The sequence below is a fragment of the Centroberyx gerrardi genome, chromosome 5 (assembly GCF_048128805.1).
Source record: "Centroberyx gerrardi isolate f3 chromosome 5, fCenGer3.hap1.cur.20231027, whole genome shotgun sequence".
NCBI classification, from domain to species: domain Eukaryota; kingdom Metazoa; phylum Chordata; class Actinopteri; order Beryciformes; family Berycidae; genus Centroberyx; species Centroberyx gerrardi.
In genome coordinates this window covers 21,887,631-21,906,338 of record NC_136001.1, presented here as the reverse complement: position 1 = coordinate 21,906,338, position 18,708 = coordinate 21,887,631, and the positions used below count along the sequence as shown (strand labels likewise).

The 18,708-nt window shown below is 40.4% G+C and overlaps 2 protein-coding genes across 19 annotated transcripts in view; both read left to right on the top strand.

The window, feature by feature from the left end:
- znf740a (zinc finger protein 740a) overlaps positions 1–9,679 on the top strand; it is a 28,904-nt gene extending 19,225 nt beyond the window's left edge. For 16 of the 18 annotated variants that reach the window (XM_071919399.2, XM_071919410.2, XM_071919400.2 and 13 more), the window contains 3 exons: positions 2,861–2,944; positions 3,374–3,492; positions 5,678–9,679. In XM_071919399.2, the coding sequence (XP_071775500.1) occupies positions 2,861–2,944; positions 3,374–3,492; positions 5,678–5,851 (377 nt within the window). In that variant the 3' untranslated portion in view covers positions 5,852–9,679. The remainder of the gene's footprint in view (positions 1–2,860; positions 2,945–3,373; positions 3,493–5,677) is intronic. The other 2 variants (XM_071919409.2, XM_071919405.2) reach the window with 1 other exon arrangement.
- Positions 9,680–13,215: 3,536 nt separating this feature from the next.
- LOC139927357 (single-strand selective monofunctional uracil DNA glycosylase) lies at positions 13,216–15,537 on the top strand. The gene is made up of 2 exons (XM_071919470.2): positions 13,216–13,673; positions 14,158–15,537. Exons 1-2 carry the CDS (start codon positions 13,338–13,340, stop codon positions 14,686–14,688), a joined length of 867 nt encoding a protein of 288 aa, XP_071775571.2. The 5' UTR covers positions 13,216–13,337; the 3' UTR covers positions 14,689–15,537.
- Positions 15,538–18,708: the final 3,171 nt, after the last annotated feature.

Genomic DNA, 18,708 nt, shown 5'->3' with positions numbered 1-18,708 from the left:
GAGGGACGTTTGTGTGTGGTTGCACAAACATAGTATAAAAACAGATGTTTTTCTGCAGGTATTCAGGTTAGTTGCTGTGTGTAAGTCATTTTAATGAAAGTATTTGCTGTTCTTATTACATTTCTGTAACCTTCAGTTCAAGTAGGACAAGGTATTTTACCTAAAATGAATGTTGCCCTCCAGAATTGTTGGCACCTTTTGTTATTCCTCGCAGTTATTAAAGATAATTATGAGGTCTGTTACAAAAAGGATGCAGAGCAAAACAAAATTGAACTTTACTTGAATAAGTCATGCACCCTACCCACCAAAATGCACTCCAGAGGAGTGCATTTTGGTGTTTTCAGGGACTTTCCCTGCCAAACAGGACTTACCATCTCCATACCCGCTGAGGGAGTGTTTTCTACCACGGAGCAAGAAGTTAACAGACTCCCCATGTGCATCACACATGACGATGTAGATATGCTTGTTGTCCCTCTCAAGAACTGGGCTCAAACATAGTGAGGTATTAGTATGGTATTTGATTAGTCCTATTGTAATTGGGAGGATATAACTTTCTCCGAGACAGTGGTGTGACCATGTATAAGCGTTGTTAATATCGACTTTGGACTTGACCCCAAAATTCATGTTACCGTACGATTTGTGGGAGGAAAAAAAATTGAAAATGCCCATCACATGTACAGCTAGCTCAGGTCTCAATGCAATGTGTAAACCATTCACTGTTAAAACATAAATTCTGAGGAAATGGGTCATTTTAGTGGGTTTGTCCATTCTCTTCACTTCTAGACTAGTGTGGGCTCCACTAGTGTCTCTTGGCTCAGAGTGCTTACTTTACTCTCAATACTGCAGAGTTGACCTTTAGCTCACCCAAGATTTTCCAGTGCAGGAAAAACCCTAGCTAAGTTGTTACCTACTTAATGAACATTCAACCGGGACGGTAGAAGATGGTCACTGCTGGTCCAGTGGCGCTCTCCTTTATGCCATCATGTGATGTCAACCCTTACTCATGTGTGAGTGGTTGTGAAATAAAACACTAGTAAAATTTTTGCACTTTAAGCCTAGTCCTAGACTAAGGACTTTTTCAGTCTCCATTGAATTTTGAATTTAGTCTAGGACTAGGCTTAATCCCTGTCTGCGAAACCAGCCCTTAGTCTTGTTTGATGAAGTCTACAAAGCGGAGCAGCCTGCTGTGTTTTTTGTGGTGTTGTTGCTAGGTAACCACAGGATCAGCTGTCAGTCACTCAAACAACTGGTGTTTATTGTGCTAACTGTAGTAAGGTTGACATGATTTGGCTACATTCTACACTTACAAACAATGAAAATTCATGATAAAACATTAACATTCCAATTTGTGATGTCGTTTAACTTCGGGTTATCCTCCATGTCCATCCAAGTCCCGCCTCTTTTTTGATCCAATTGGACAGTAGAGAAAAAACTTGAGTCGTTCAAGGCACTTTTCCAAAAACGCAAGGTGCCTAGAGTGGAAAAACGCAGGGCGCCCAGCAACGCAAAAGTAGCGAGCAAATCACTACACTCACATTGAGAACAACTAGGAACACACACCCTCTGCTGCTAAAAATGTGTCCTGTGTGATCGGGCCCTTACTCGGCCCACGATTCAGATTGATATACGATACAATATTCTCAATACAATTTAAGGATACATCAGATCATGATTTTGCGACTTCAGCCCTAAACAGCTGAGCTGTGCTGGTGGGCGCCCTGAAGACCAATCTGCAGTGGCTTTCTGTTTATTAGTTTCAGTACTTTGCTGCTGGAAATGTGTGAGAGTTTTTGATTTGTACTGGATCTACTGGGTTGGACACAATTCATTGTTGAGCCTTATGTACTTGCTTTTTTATCCTTTACAGCCTTTTAATTTTCACTGCGTGTGCCAATAATGCTGGAGGGCAATTCATGAATACAATTTTATTCAGAGGTGCAGGTTTCAGTATTTCACCTTAAAGGTAATCTGTGTGGAATTTTCACTAAATATTTAATTGTGAAAGAAGTTGTGAAAATGATAATCAGTGCAATGTTCTAGAGTCCCTGTGAGCTTCTCCTTACTGCTGCCATTAATGTGTCACTTACCAGTCAATCTGAGAGGATTTCTAAAATATCTTGGCAAATCAACACAGAACTCCCAAAAACCACCAAATTCTACTATGACCACTCCTACCTTTCAAATTTGTGATAGGATTCGATTGCATCATTGCAATTTCAATCAGATATTAATGAACAAATCATAGCATCTTTCATTTACAGTGCTTTGAAAAACATCTAATTACTGTGACTGTAATCGACCCAAAAGTAGAGTTTAAAAGTTTAAAGGCATCATCGTGTCAGAAAAGCATTCATCCAAAACAGTGGTGTAAATGCCCCTATTGATATCCAGTGATGGGTCCAATTTCAAACTGTAGACCTTCTTGGTGTGCTTTTAAGGGGGCATTTAAGGGAGAAGGCGCGGATATAGTCAGGCCTATTTTTGAAATGACAAGTGAGGATAATAATGAAATGTATTCAGACACAAAATACAATGATTAAATGTTTGTCACACAGCTCATTTGGTAGCTCTTGATGTTTTTGCATTCAAATCAGGCACATTTAGTTCTGCATTGTTATATTTCATTGTCTCTATTAAGAAAATCTGACTCCAATGTATTAACATTTTAAACGACAGACTCACTTGCATGTCTGAAGAGTTTCAACCTTATTTTTCAAAAAGGGAGTGCAAGTTGCATACTTAGAATTAGGATAGAATGTATCTCTGCCACTATATTAGTCCTAGTGCTAGCTTGACCTTTTTAAGTTGTATATTTTCTACTTTTGGGAGATAGGGCTAATATATTGCTCTGTGTGCATAGGGGTGAAGCCGTATGCTTGTTCCATGTGTGACATGAGGTTTATTCAGCGTAACCACCTGGAGAGACACAGCCTCACTCATACGGGTATGCGTCCATTTACCGTACCCATATCACTGAGAGAGGCTCTGGCGCTTGCAACATTACAGGACCACAACAAACTCGAGTTTGGATTGTCAAGTCATTTGATGGGATGTTGAACCAGCCTCAAAATACTTTGCCCAGTTTTTGGGGGCACCATATTGCGTAGATCTGGCACATTAAAATTTGAAATTCCACTCTGATCTACACATAATGAGTTGATGACGAGGCATTTTAAAATATCAATCCTCAGATGCTGAAACTACAGTTGGAAAATTAAAAAACTTACCGATAGGGCAAGTTTTTCCATGTTTTTTTTGTAGGTGTTGGAAATGTAATCGGCAAACGAAAAGTAGTAAGTGAAAATTGCACGCAGTTTATCTCGGTGGGACCCTGAAATTGATTAATTGACTGTGTATTTGTGTGCTCTTTTAGGAGAGAAGCCATTTGCTTGTGACATGTGTGATATGAGGTTTATCCAGCGCTACCACCTTGAGAGACACAAGCGTGTCCATAGCGGGGAGAAGCCTTACCAGTGTGAACGGTGCCAGCAGGTATGTAAGAACGTAAACGAAGCGGAGTGTACACAAAGCAAAGTGTACACGACTCACCCTAGTAGCATGTACATCTTCATACCCTTCATCATGCACATCCACTTGCTGTACAAATTAGATTATTGGGGCGGCAGACGCCCAGAGGTTAGAGAAGTGGGCTTGTGACCAGAATTTTGCTGGTTCGAATCACTGGACAGTCCAGGGGAAAAATGGGTTGGGAACATGAGAAGCACTCTGCTCTTTCTCAACAGATCCCCTCGATGTTCCTTTGAGCAAGGCACTTGCTCAAAGGAACATCCCAAGTGCTCTAATAAAGCAAATAAATGTTTCCTAACAAATTAATTTGTACTAGGGCTAATCAATGTGACCAAAATATATTACAATATTTTTTGGATTAAGTAATATTTTACAGTATTCTTTTTTTCTACAAATGGCATTACACTGCACAAAATTTTCATGATGTGTCTTCAATTCAAAATGGTCTATTGTTATTTACTTTCCACCACAAATTCTTTGATACAGCAGCAATTACTAAAAAATATATATATTTTTATATATATATTTTTAATGTCAAAAATATGAAAATGCAGACATTTAAGGAAATTAACATGGCTACTGCAGCTGTTTGGCAGTTTTTCACATTTAAGTCGGATGATATCGGAGCGGCTGCTAATTTGGATTAAGTTGCATATAAGCCTTACATGAATAACATTTTAGCAAAGGATGGAAATACAATCAAAGGCAGAGCGTCTTCCATTGATGTCCAGAGTTGCACAAAATACTTGTGCAACAGGTGCTACTTCAGTTCAGCGGGGAATGTACTGACCCAGTTCTACGCAGTTTAAACCAACAGTCAATATGCTTGTCTTTTTAGCCAAAAACCTGGGCCCCATTCCTCGTACGTCACTTAATTCATCTAGGCTAATATGATGTTAGCTGGTTCATATTATCTTGCTAATCCTCATCCAGCTAACTCTGTTTCTGGAATGCAGTTGGTGGATTGCCAGTCTTGGATGTAGTTATATTTGAATTCCTGTGCACTCACGTTTTGAAAAGAAGGAACATGAGTAGAGAGTCAAAACCATGATCAACAATCATATGACATGGCTGCACGGCACCATGGCTTAAAGAGACAGTACCTTTTTTACTGTGGCTATGAGGAACATGTCTAAACATATCTTAACTATGAAATGAAACGCTTCCAAAGCCTCTAAAATGAGAGAGCAATTGTGGCATATAAATGTATGAATGTGAAGCAGCGTTGCTGGAAAAGAGCAAGTGTGCTTTGTCAACTTTTCCTGGATAAATAAAGGTGATAAAAATATATACATATATGGAAAAAATAGTATTGCCCAACCCTATCACACGCACACACCTCACCTCACCTCTACCTCCACCTCTGCCTCTGCCAGAGTGCCCCACAAATCAGATGTGGACAAGGACAAAATCACTGTAAACAAGTGGACAATGGACAGTGACAAAATCACTACATTTTTGTGGTTGTCCACTGGACCATCAAAATGCAACATATGGTCACCCAGACCTCTTGTATAAAACTTGCATACTGTAAGTACAATTGAGGAAACCTGTATAAAAAACATAAGCCTGCTGCCGTAAGTCATCCTTGATTTCCAGTTACCGTGAAATTGTACGCTCATGAACGAGCCTCATGTTCCATCCAGTTAACTCCCAGTTAGCCATTAATGGTTCTTCAAATGTCCTCTTTAGACCTTAGTCTTTAAATTTCTCATTGAAGTCATTCATTAAATACAAATGTAGCCCAGAAAAAACACGAAGCTCTACAGCTACCAAGCTCTTTACTAGTAAAAGAAAAAAAAAATATTGAAAAGAAAATAATTATCTAAAATAGATCTGTTTTTTGTTGTTTTTTTATTTAGACTATGTTCAGACTTGAAGGACAGATGTGCCTCTGTCATCAATGGGTCTACCCATTTTTTCACCAAAGTTTGAACTGCTAAAATGTCAAGATCATTTATCCCTGATCTAACATCCAAACCTCGGGATAGTCATTGCTGACATGAGCAGTTTGCTCGGCTCAGTTCCACTTTCTGCTGTGGATTTACCCCAGTCGGTGGAGCGTGTAAGAGTGGTCAGCTGTCACTTGTTCCCCTCACGAATGATTGGCTTGAATTGTTAACCGTCTCCGATTTGTGTGTCTCAAAAGAACTTTTCACGGACAGACCGGCTGTTGCGGCATCGGCGGTTGTGCCAGGGTCGCGGTGTAGCCAAAGTGGAGAACCAGCCGTGCTGCGAACCACGCCCGTACCCCCAGGAACCCCCGCCTGCACCCCCAACCTGGAGCCCCCTGCACCCCCCTCCAGGTCGGCTGGCTGTCTGACATTCCACCATACGTACATCCACAACATCGCCAGAGACGGGACAAGCCACAGGGTTTCTTCTTCTCAGCTCTGTGCTGAGTGGCGCCACACTCTAGCACAGACTGATCTTGCAGCTCCAGTCTTGGGATTACTAATGACAGAGGGACAATTTGTGTTTTTGTTTTGTTGTCTTTTTACTGTATTTCCTTTTTTTTCCCTTTTTTTTTTTTTTTTTTTTTTTTTTAAAAGACCGAGACTTTTCTGTGATAAACAGTGGTCCTGTTTTGTACTTAATCTATTTGATTTTTGCAAAAAAGTTTTTATTGTTATTCAAATATATCTGCTTTTGGTGGTACTTGGGGGAAGGGCAATGGGTATTGTTCATCCTGACTCCTTAGCAACAAAATGGGATTTATGTGTGATTGCTAATAGTGGCAGGGAAAAGTATTTGAACCTCCTGCTAATTTTTTGCTTATTTAGCCCATTTTGAATAAAAAAAGGATTGTCACTTGAGTCAAAATCAATAAAACTGGACTATCTCTGCAGATAAGTCAAGTAAACCAGTTTGTTAAAATCTAATATAGACCAGATCTGGCTTGTCAGTGCTGAGGTATGGTGTTTAACATGGAGGCAACAAGCTGATGGTTTGCCTTTTGAGTTTTTGCTCATGGCCTGGTCACTGAGTCAAACTACTCTTCACCAGTAACTTGGAAGCAATATCTGGTCTAAATATGATTTGAACGAAAGGGTTTCCCTGACTCCATCAACATGGAAACTACAGTTTTAATGATTTCTTTATGTAAATAATTGAAAAACTTTGAATATCATTCTTTCACTATGGGACTCATGTGATGATAAAATTTTTTTTTGGTACAAAATGGGACGGAAAAACCCCCCCCCCTGAAAATTGGAAATGAATTCAAATACTGTCCCTTGCCACTGTAACGCAGAACAGAGGAAACCTGAGGAAAAAAAAGTATATTTGTTTGTTAAAAGAAGAAAAACTGCTACATAACTGTAAAACACGACTTCCAAAAGGTATAGTTCTGTGTCAGATGTGAAGGGTTAACGTTAGGTCACAGGAATATCGGCCGTGTATCTCATGTTCTGTGTCTTGTGTGATGTGCTAAAGACTCAGGAAATGGCACAGGATGACAGCCTTAGGGCCGACTCACATGCAGCGCCCTAAAACGCTTGGAAAACGCAAGGTGCGCTGCTTGCATCCTTTTATCAAGTGTGCTTGGACAGGCAGATTGGATTTGCGCGCGCAAAAGGCGCTGCATGTGAACCGGACCTTAGCAAGTCCTGCCCCCACACTCTTACCGAGAGCTATGCTATTGTACTTTAAACCGTATATATACAGAGATCTACAGTACTATAGCTGATGGTTATCTCTCCCAACTCTGTTTGTCCATAGATCTTGGTTTAAAATAGCGCAGGTTGGCCGCTTCAGCAAGTCCCATTATGTTGTTTGTACAGACTCTCACGTTGTGAGATTAGCGGGGGTATACAAAATCTTGTGGCCTTAGTGTGCTTATTTTTGTTTCTTTGTTCATTTGCCTTTTTCTTAACTAATTGTTTATTATTGTGGATCAGATATATTTACTAAGACGAGACACAGCCTTTTATCATCGAGGTATGTTTTTCCTAAAGCTGTCACGCTAATAGAATGTTGATGGCTTCTGTGGCGCTAAAACAGACTAAACATGTTCTCCTGTTGAGAGAGGTTGTCTTTTGATGATAATGAATATTTTGGGTCGTCGTTACTGATTACAGTGTAACACATTATATAATCGTTCAGGAGCCCCCGGGAGTTTGACGGTCCTTGTGCGAAGTCAATAGTGCTAACTTGTTTCCCACTGCAGTTCTTCGGCCAGCTGCAGGCCATAGCAGAGTCAACACTTGCTTGACTCTGCTACACACTAACAATTGCCTTTTCATCCAGATATTACGTGGTTGGTGTGTATAATGGATGTCTGTTATGTTATTGGGCTTAGCCTTAAATAAGTGCAGATACACAAATAATCATTGTAGTGCTAAATGATATTGTAATGAACGATTTCTTTTACCTATGATGAACTTTGATCATACTGTGTGAAAGTCTTTCATGGTCAGACAGCATAGAGCCGGGCGATCAGGGCCACTTTGCTGCCTATTCAAGAATTTCTCAAACTTGATCCTTCTGTGACTGGTGAGCTAGTAATTCCCGGGTCCTAACCAGACTCTTTGACCCAGAAATGTCAAAGCTGCAGCTGGATGGGAAGTCTAGTCTGCTAGGCTGAGCTAGTAAACCACATATAACGCAATCTAAAATGGCAGAGGCCAAAACACAGGCACAGATGGGCTGATGAACTTTCCATAGAAATACTTTTTAGTCCTGGACTAGGCCTCATCTAGGTTGGGGTGTCAAAGATTCTTTAGCCATATATTGATGATTTAGTAATACAGTTTCTTGTGCATATCACACACATCTCAACTTTTCAGATGCTGTTAATCTCCCCCAATCTGTGATGTCACACAAATGTACAGATTTACAAAATGGGTTGGGGGTAGGGGTGCGAGGTGAAAGGGTGATTTCTGAGGACCACAATCTCGTTTATAGCACTATGAGTGCGTGTGCTATATGGAGACTCCAGACCAACACCAGTCAACAAAATCATTAATTTATGAAGCAGCCCGAGATCGTACGTTGAGAGGAAATCCCAGAGTAGATCATTATCTCTGGTTTGTAGATTGGACAGAGAGAGGTTCATGTTCTCAGTGATTCAGCGGCTTTGAGGGTAACTTATGAATTCCTCAGTTAAGTGACGTGTTCCTGTAGGTGGAGTTCTGATGTGAAATGTTCTTTAAATGGTTCACCGATATCGAGGCGGAGTTAACTGACAGTTAAAGTGTGCACAGAGATCTCATGCTGGGATTCAGTCTAAAGTGACTTGATTGAATGAAGTAAAACCCCGTGGCAGTGAAGGGCCAGGTTTGAGAAATGCAGTCTTAATTTATGCTCTGGAAATCCCATTCCAGATCTGTGGAAGGGACACCGCTGGCACCATCACATACCAGAACGGCTAAAGGGCAATATAGAGTTGACTTCACCTGTTAAATCCCTTTTTTCATTTTGTTTAAGTATTGTTATCAATCTCCTTGTTAAAATGCAATAGAATCCTTGAGTCTCGGATCATTTGTTAATACGATTGAGATTTAATTTGTCAGACCGATCAAAGGATTGATTTGTCTGAGAATTTCTCTCTCATCACATTTTGATGATTGTTTCAAGGACCTTTTTTATTCTGCTACAATTGTAAACACTGGAGTGAAATGAAAAAAAGACAAAAAAAGAGATATGGATATTTTTCCTTCAGACTGTACTAGATTTTAGGTTTTAGACAGAGCCTATTTCTCCTCAACTTGACAGAGAAGGTGGACAGAACAATTTGGATCAGTACAGTTGAGAGCCCAGTATGTTCAGTAATTTTGACATTAGAGGCAGTAGTACCACAAGAAAATGTTTTCTTTATTATACAAAGTCCCTGGTATTTGTAGTGAATTATATTGATAATGGTATTAGATGAACAACAGCATAACAGTAGCTATCACAGATTAGTTGTTTTCTTTATTAGTCTTGCATGCCGAGTTATGGTCCTCAGTTAAGATAGGATCTTGATATTGATTATTTTGTGTAGGCAAAATGAGTGCATAAGAATAACTTCCTAAAAAAATGTTACAATGATTATTGTAAAATGGGCTAACTAATATGTACCCTTGTGATCCAATTAGTTTCAACTGTATGAATGGAGAGGAGAGGCTTCTTACTATTATGCTGAAATAAAATAATTTGTAAAGGACTTTTTTATTCTCATTCAGTGTGTTGACTTGACCGCTAAATTTGAATTTTTGGAAATTTGTTTTTCACCTCAAGCAGTTTAGTATGATATGAAAAAAAATGTACAGAATAGTATAACTGATTTAAGAATGCCTGTGTCAGTACTCCCAGGTGTATAAGTTTCAGTGCTAAGGTCATTTGTTTGTATAGATTTTTGGCTGCCCAGTTGGATTTCCTAGTTTTAATGAAGTTTATAATTAAACTACTCTGAAACCTGCTTTTTGTAACTTAATTAACTTACATTAATACATTTAAACATCATAACTCTCAGAACCAGGGTAGGCTCATACTCTGATTATGAGAAACCCAGTTAAGATGAGTGACCATACTGCAATAATTTGGTATATTCATATTTTGTATCTAAACAATGCTTTTGAAGTCCCTGTAACCTATGATTTGTCCACCTGGTAAGTATGACACATTGTATCTTTTCCTTGGGCACGACAGAACAGGCAGTGTTACTAGTGAAAACCTACTCCATCCTCAAAGGTGTCAAGATAGCTAACAAAATCTGTCAGGTCAATGTGCCTGTCAACTGTCAAATGGCCTTCAAACTACAGTATACTGACAGGCTGTCAATATACTGTAGTGTGAAGGCCATGCAATATGCTGTGCAAGTAGTTGATTCTTGTACCTTTTGTCATCGTATTTCATCAACTAGGATCTAGAAAAGACCATGAATTGTGAGTTTCCACCACCCAGTTTTTAGCATGCGGCATGAAATGCCCGAGCCCTGATCACTACTGATCCTGGCTGGATGACCTCTAGTGGGTGACGGATCACTATCTTGCTACAATGGCTCCATGGATACCGTCATGGATCACTATCTTGATACACTGCAGCAACATCGATTATGCAGATTTACATAATTGATTACGTGCAGATTTGTACTATGTACACTTCTATTTGTGTCTCAGGCTTGTCTCTTCCCTAGTTAGGCTCTTTTTCGTAGGTTATATTAAAGGCAAGTGCCTTAGTATTAGAGAGTCCTTTGGTATTTATCTTATCTGTCCATCAATTTACCTTTGTCCATCAATTAATTTCCTCCTCCAAAATGCCATTGAAATCGACCCATGACTTTATCACCAAACCTGACACTAAAGCCCTCTGAAGTATGCTAGCTTTAATGCTTATACAGTTACCCAGGTAATACTGCATCGTTATCAGGACCGATCCCCAAGGGACGCTATAGTTGTTCCTACCGTGAAAGACACCTGTAACACCACAACACTATATAGTGGGAGCAAAGGAACAGAGGCTTCAGGACCTGGATGCATCTTAGTTGATACACATTGTACCTCCACTCCCCTGATGATTTGAAATGATCCATTTTTGTCTGTAGTCATAAAGTCAGTCATTCTTGTAATGCTGTAATATATAATTTTAATTTATATTTCATAATGGTGGGATGGGAAGGAAGCAAAATTAGTCATGCAAAGAGATAATTGTGTAGAAAAGAAAGCAGATGCCGTGGCATTTTAATTGGCAGTGTAACCTTTATCAGTTTTTACAATTATAGGATAAATATATAGGCACTGAGCTGCGTATATCTAAGGCAAATGTTAAGGGAGAGGTGGGGCCTGGCTGTCACTGACAGACTGTAAAATGATAAGAATGAATAACTTCATAATACTCACAGGCATAAAGAGACTGGTAGCATAACGAGTGAGTTAGCTGTAACCCAGGACTACCTGCACGGCCTGTGTGTTTATCTATAAAAGAGTATGATAGTTTAAAAGGAAGAGAGTGTATCTCTCTCTGGTCATATCTTCTGTAGCCGTATGCCCTGCCTTCCCTTCCCACTTATGCTTTGTTCCTTGTCGTTTGTTTATCACATTTGCCTTTCATGAATTTTCATCTTGATCTACTCAGCTCTCTTGCAGTCTCTTCTGACTCCCTTCCTTCTTTCAGGGACGACATTAACTCGACAATGGCTCTGTCCCACATTGTAGTCATGGCTGCAATTAACCTCAAAGGAAGCAGGCAATGAATCATATGGCACCAATACTATATATAGGTCCAATAAGTGACAGTTACCGCTGCCTGCATGGCAACCGATGACATGGCATTGGCACGAAAATTGCTGGGGTGCTAGAAAAAATGGAAACCACCAGGTGGGAGGTGAGTGGGTTGGTACAGAGAAAGGAAACATGGGTAGAGGATTCTGGAAAGGACAGATTGTGCTGTACTGTGCTGTCTAGCCTTAGTCATTTTAATAGCGGTGGTCATTTTGCCTGGAGGTTTAGATTTCATTTTATTCTTAGTTAAGGATGTAGTGGTAAATAAAAATATCTGGAAACTATGACGTCCTGTTGGTTTACTAGTAGTAGTCTTGTCTTTTATTGCCATACTAGTTGACTGTAATGCTGTAGATGCTTCTCCAGTAGAATGCAGATGGTGATCCAGGCCCTCTACATCCAGACCAGATGGAGAAGGAGGCTGGAAAGAGAAAGGGAGCCTGGGTCATGGGGTTTGATCAGGAGGACAGGAAGGACTTCTACAACCTTGTCAGGAGGAGAAGAAGGCAGCATCCCAGTTTATCCTACAGGAGCTTCCTGAGTTTAATATGGCTGGCTTTCTTCCCATAATAGTCCACTTCTTTGAGAGTTTGACTGAAGAGTAGGTTGCATTAGTTACCTATTCCCCATTTAAATTCCCATTGACAGTTGAGTCCATTTCTTATAGTTGTGTACATTGTCATTTCTGTCTCATCTCTGTTTTTCTGTGTTGCTCTTGTAGGCGATGGCCTCTGTGATCAGGTAAGTCTCGCTGTCTTTTATTTTCTCAGAAAGTCATTAGTACATTAGCAACATAGCAGAATCGTAAAGTCTCTATGGGAGAATGGTGTTGTAATCGTACTGTTCCTTCTCTGTGTATTTCTATAACAGAAACTAAACTAGACCAAACAAAACTAGTGCACTCAAACCGCCCAAGCTTGTAATTGTAAACAATATCTTGATGAATGCTGATGCAGGCAGGCGTTGGTGCTGCTGACCCCACCGCTGTACATGATACTGTACATCATGGTATCCTCATTGATAGATTGAGGCAGCCACATGGACCAATATTATTATCCCTGCTCCTTCTAGGTCACTTCATTAGGTGGCATAGCATAGAGAGTGATGATATAGTGATGAATTCATACACAGTGAGGAATATGTTGCCTACTTAAATATGTTGTCTACTTAAATACAGTAGCCTATGTTGCCTATTGAAATGACTACACTGTCCAGAATGCATCATTCTGCTACTGGATAAAAGTAGACATTAATGTGCCACAATAGATAATAGCCTAAAGTTGGCTATATTCAGCAGCTTCATTACTGACATATGACATCTTATTATTCAAAGCAGTGTAGGCTACTGTTAACCAGGTTATAGCTGCTGTCATAGTGTTATACACATTAATTTCCTGTAGAGGGCAGCAGTCGTTTTGGATGCGCGCAGGAGACGAATTCTCACGAAGGCGTAGAAGAAGAAGAAGATAGTAGATAGTCATGTTGGTAAAATCTCAAGCGTAGCAAAACTTACCTATTATAATCGAAAGTCATTTTGGAGAGGTTGGCGAACGTAGGTCTGCGTTTTTGTTTGATGAAACCTGTCATCTAAAACATAAACAACCAAATATGTTAGATGGTACGTCTGCTAATGAAACGGGTGAATTCGCCAGTGGAGACAGGGAGGAGGAGGAGGGATTGCCTTTGTGTAAATCAGATGAACACGGAACAAAATCGGTATCGGAGGGCAACATCACGACCTCCTCTAAATTCCTGCAGGTTGAGTTGGAGCTTAATGCCCACCTTCGTCAGCTGAAGTTCGCCGAGCCTGTCCGGTACATTTACAACCCGCTGGAGTACGCCTGGGAGACGCATCGCTGTTACGTGGAGACATACTGTCATGGTGGACAAAGTACTCTCTTTTTAGGGATGAATCCTGGACCTTTCGGCATGGCACAGACAGGGGTGAGCAGACCATTTAGCCAGATGTACGGTAGCTGAACTATGCTATTTTGTGAGGTTAGGGCTAAGTCTTTCAGGCACTGGGCAGGGACATGGATAACTTCGTAGTAACGCATGGATTACTCCTTTAACGTTACTGTTTGTAAACATGGGTGAAGACAATCCGGAAGTTAACCCAAACAACAACATGGCCTTGTTTTGAACTAGCCCAGCCTAACCTAAACTTAACTTGAAAAGCATGAGACAACTTTAATATTTCATCATAAAAACATAAGAGCCTACTGGGAGTGGCAGTTACTTGGGTAAATGTAAAAGCAATATGCATTTGAAATGAGGAAAAAATGTATGGTGTTTTGGTCAGTTTTAACAGACTACAAATTATGAGTAGTTTGGATTGGTAAAATGTTGCTTTACTACAGTAATAGTAAGATAAATGATGTTTGCGATGTGTGAAGAAGCAAGCTTGAATTAACTTCTCTTTCCTCAGGTCCCCTTCGGTGAAGTCAGCTCAGTTCGTGATTGGCTCAAGATCACAGGGGAGGTTGGTCATCCTCCTGACGAGCATCCAAAGCGACGTATCACAGGGCTCGCCTGCGCTCAGCGTGAAGTGAGCGGCGCACGTTTCTGGGGCTTCTTCAGAAAGCTGTGTGGGGAGCCGGCCCAGTTCTTCCGCCACTGCTTTGTCCACAACTTGTGCCCGCTCATATTCATAAGCGCTAGTGGCAAGAATCTGACGCCCCCTGAGCTGCCTGCAGGGGAGCGCGAGGCCCTCCTGGCCCTTTGTGACGTTGCACTGTGCCAGATGGTGGAGGCGCTGGGCGTCTCCATGGTGATCGGGGTTGGAAGGGTGGCGGAGCAGCGGGCACGGCGAGCTCTCTCTGCAGCAGGTGTTAACGTGCGAGTCGAGGGGATCATGCATCCCTCCCCTAGGAACCCATCAGCCAATAAGGGCTGGGAAGAGGTCGCCAAAGCCAAGTTGGCAGATCTGGGTGTCCTGTCACTGCTGAGCAACACATGACCTAATCAGCTTCAGATATTCAACTTCAGAGAGAACTTGTTAGGTGGTTAGCAGAATTTGAAAACAGCACTCATGACAGCTCCAGGGAATGCTTATATTTTCTCTTCTAATACACTAATCATGTCTTCCAACTCTCATTACAAATGCTGTGATCGCATCTGTACAACTACTGTTCTGTCTATGGGTTTGTGTTTTCTACTGTTGTGGAAGTCTGTTTTTATCCACCTCTGCATTTTGAGACGGGTTTCCTGCAAGGGCTGCAAGTAGGGGTAGGGCCATCCATGCTAAAAACATATATACACTAATGCTACTGTAAGGTGCTTTGGACACGTGCGTCAACTCAGGATGTTTACTTGCAATTTAAAACATTTTATTGAATTCTTTTGAAAAAGTCCAACGTTTCAGTTCTGAGGCCTTCGTCAGGCAAAATGGTCTCTTTGCATGTTCTGTAGGCTTCCAAGTCGTCTCCTACGCACCTTTCTCCTGATGTAGGTGTGAGAAGAACCTAGTTTCCTGGAGTCCTGTACTTACAATGTGCAGAGGAGGAAGCCAACTACATTACTGCAGGGATTTAGACTTTAAATTGGAATAGAAAAGACCTCTGAACGTTACATTGACAAATGGAGTTCACAAATACCTTACTTTATTTTACTTTAATTTACCTAAAAAAAGGTATTGGTCTAAAAAGGCGTTTGAAGAAATGTGATTAACACTTTTCTGCATGCATTATATCAATGTGATCTGGCTGGTGTTTCCAAATAAAGAAGTTGATTAAGTACACTCCTAATAAAATGCTAAGAATCAATGACCAGTCTGTGGTATTCTTCTGAACTCTCAGTCCAACTCAGGAATAAAAAAAAACCAAACATGCACTTCACAGACAGCTCTTTTATTATGTATTTTATTCATTTACACATTGATGTACTATTCTATTTTACTATACTCTTTACCATTTACACTGGGCTGACTACACTTAAAAATAAAAAAAATAGCTCTCAGTATGTTCCCCTATATAAATAACAATGAAATAATGAATGCTTATTTGTATTGTTTTCCCCCTGGTGTTTCATAGATCAGGGTATGTGTTGCAGAACATTGTAATATAATCAACAACATGCTAATAACAAAACATATATAACATATATTGTATGGTCTATGTCATTGTCTTTGAGCATCAATGTCTCAGAAATGCCCCTGGTGCTATGAAGGAGTCACAAAGTCATAAATGCACAACTTCAGTCACTGTACTGTCTCACTCTCCACATACAGTAGATGCCTAAAATAGATGGCAATGAATTAGGTTGAGATATGAACAAAATGAATGGAGACCTCAGAAAGTTGCTTGTCTCAGAGGCAAGTTATGTAATGAGGGAAAGTTTTTGCCTACAGCAGCAAGCATGAACTGAAATGACATTGACCACTGAGGTCTTCTCGCCTATTGGAACTGTGTTATTGGGGATGTCAAGTGGGCATCCTCCATCATCACAGATGTTTTGCTGAATCAGGCCTACAGCACCTCCAGAGGCTTCAACAGTACATTTTGGCATCAGAGCCACCCACCACAGCACCTGCACTCAGCACCAATCAGACCTGCATTCAGCTACGCTACAGTTACACTACACTGATGCTGCATCCACACTTAGGCTTACATTACCCTTCATGGTTTCCCTACACTTTGCTGCGATATCATGAAATAGGTGTGGTTGGAAACTTGAGACTAGTTCTACAAGCACATTTACATTCCTGTCTGATCATGTGAGCGGTCTAGCAGCACCTGGTGTGTGACAACACCAGCATCACTGTATTAAATGACCCAGGAACTCTGAGCTAAATCATGGTCTCATGATTTTTTTCTGCCATAAACTGGGCTATCTAGATGTTGCAAGTTCTGTCTGTGTAGTTTCAACTTAGTGGGTATGTTTGAGCTTTTTACAGAAAAAAGTGCCCACTATCCAGTGACTCATTTGGGCAATTTTTGCAGATACGTCCAGATATCAAAATATTTTCATACCTCATCACTTCATTAACTTCTCCAAGTGTTTTTCAAGGGCTTTAGGCAAAGTCCATTGGAGCGATTTTGGCCATTTTTGTAAATTTTAGCAGCATCTGCCACATGAATCTTCTGGGTCCTATCTTTCTGATGTTGTGTCTGCCGCTGACCATGTGAATCCCCAAACACACCAACATCACCCACCCACACACACACACACACAATGACCCACAGAGGGAGATGGAGTAGATCTGTGGTCAGAATCATAACGTGGGTTTGTGCTGAGATTGCACTGCCATCAAGTGTTCAGAAGTGGGACCATGTTTCTTGCACAATCACACTTGACATGTTTTTAGAGAAAACTCAACTCATGGAATACTATATCAGGTTGCCTCCAAATTACTGACACATGGCACTGGTTGATTAGTTTTGTACAAAATCCTGTTGATAATCCACCAAATCTATCTGTCCTTCTGTATTTTCATCTGTTTGAAACCAATTCAATCAATCTCCATAGCTCATAAATTCATCAAACATTCCAATAAGCATCATATCGGGGATGTGCATTGTTGAATTGGGGGACTTCTTAGAGGAGCATGTTGTGCTGTTTTTATACACTTTACTGATGTAAGGGCAGTAGGTTCAGTGAACTTGTTGTGAGAAATGTTTAGCCTTAAGTATAGTGCCTACACCCCCCTCACCCCCCCTCCATTACCACTACTGAGAAATGCAATGAGCAACAACAGCAGCGGATGCCATGTAACCTGTATCCGCTCTTCTGAAACGGGAGTTGAAGTCCTCTCCTGGTGGGACTAATTTGTCTCGTGATGTGCTGCGCTCTCTGGAACTGCATCTCCCGTGAGTGAGCCAGCATCACTCCTTTTACATGCTGCCCACATGCTTCAGCTGATGTTGTGAAAGTCTTGCACCTGGCAGGACTGCTTGTCACTTTCTACGAATACACATTTAAAGGCAGATACACAGCAGCAACCTCCATGAGGTAGCAGAAAAAAGGCATCTATTTCTGATCAGTGACAGGTAAGTTTTTAAACATTAACAACACCATATTGATGGGTTTGTTAAGTTCAAGTATACAATTAACTGTTTTCAGAAATGCAGATTTACTAAGGACAGGACTACAAACAAATAAACAGATTGCTCTGTTAACTTGTTTACTCCAGGCCACATCAATAGCAATGTCAGTTTCTCCTATGTAATATTAATATAAGGATATATATTAATATTAAGGACAACTCAGGTTAAAGAAGGGATAAACAAAGGATTTTGTTGGCTGATCAAATAGTACATTTAATGCACACATTTATAGAATTGTTTTCCCCATATTTCTTCTTGCAAATGAATGCTCTTATAGCCTACATTTTGGGCTCTTTGTAGTGTTTATCAAAGACCAATAGGCTATATGTTTGTAAATGCTGTTATTATGCCAGAGATATGCTTTTCAGGAAATAAATACGAAGACATGAAATCTATAAAGATGTTTCAGTTGTCAAGTAAGATGCTAAGCGATTAGTCAGCCAATCCGCTAATAGAGGATGGCCCTAGATAATATTACTGTATCTGTTGGAGGTGAATGTTATTTTTGTACCGGTGAGTGAGTTTTAATTGAGCCAGTTGTTGTAGCCAGTTGTTGTTGACACAATGTTGCTTCTCAAATTAGAAAATATTAGTTTTATCATGGTTTTATAAGCATGCATGATCATTTAATTGATTTAATTAATCATTGTGTGGATATGTAGAGATAATAATGTTGGGTCAATTTACATTGGTTAATAAAAGCAGTATTCTTACACAGTTATCCACTGCTATATTGAACTATATGCACAATATCTACCCTGTGGTGTTGTTTATAAACATATTGTGGGGCCATAGGCATCTGGTGTTATGACCATGCTGCATTCCTGAACCAACTCTGCTATCATCTTTCATCAGCTGTTCTCCTCTGGACTGAAACTGGAGCACATTTCACTGGATCTATGTTTTCTTCCTAAACAGCTCAGCTACTCATTACC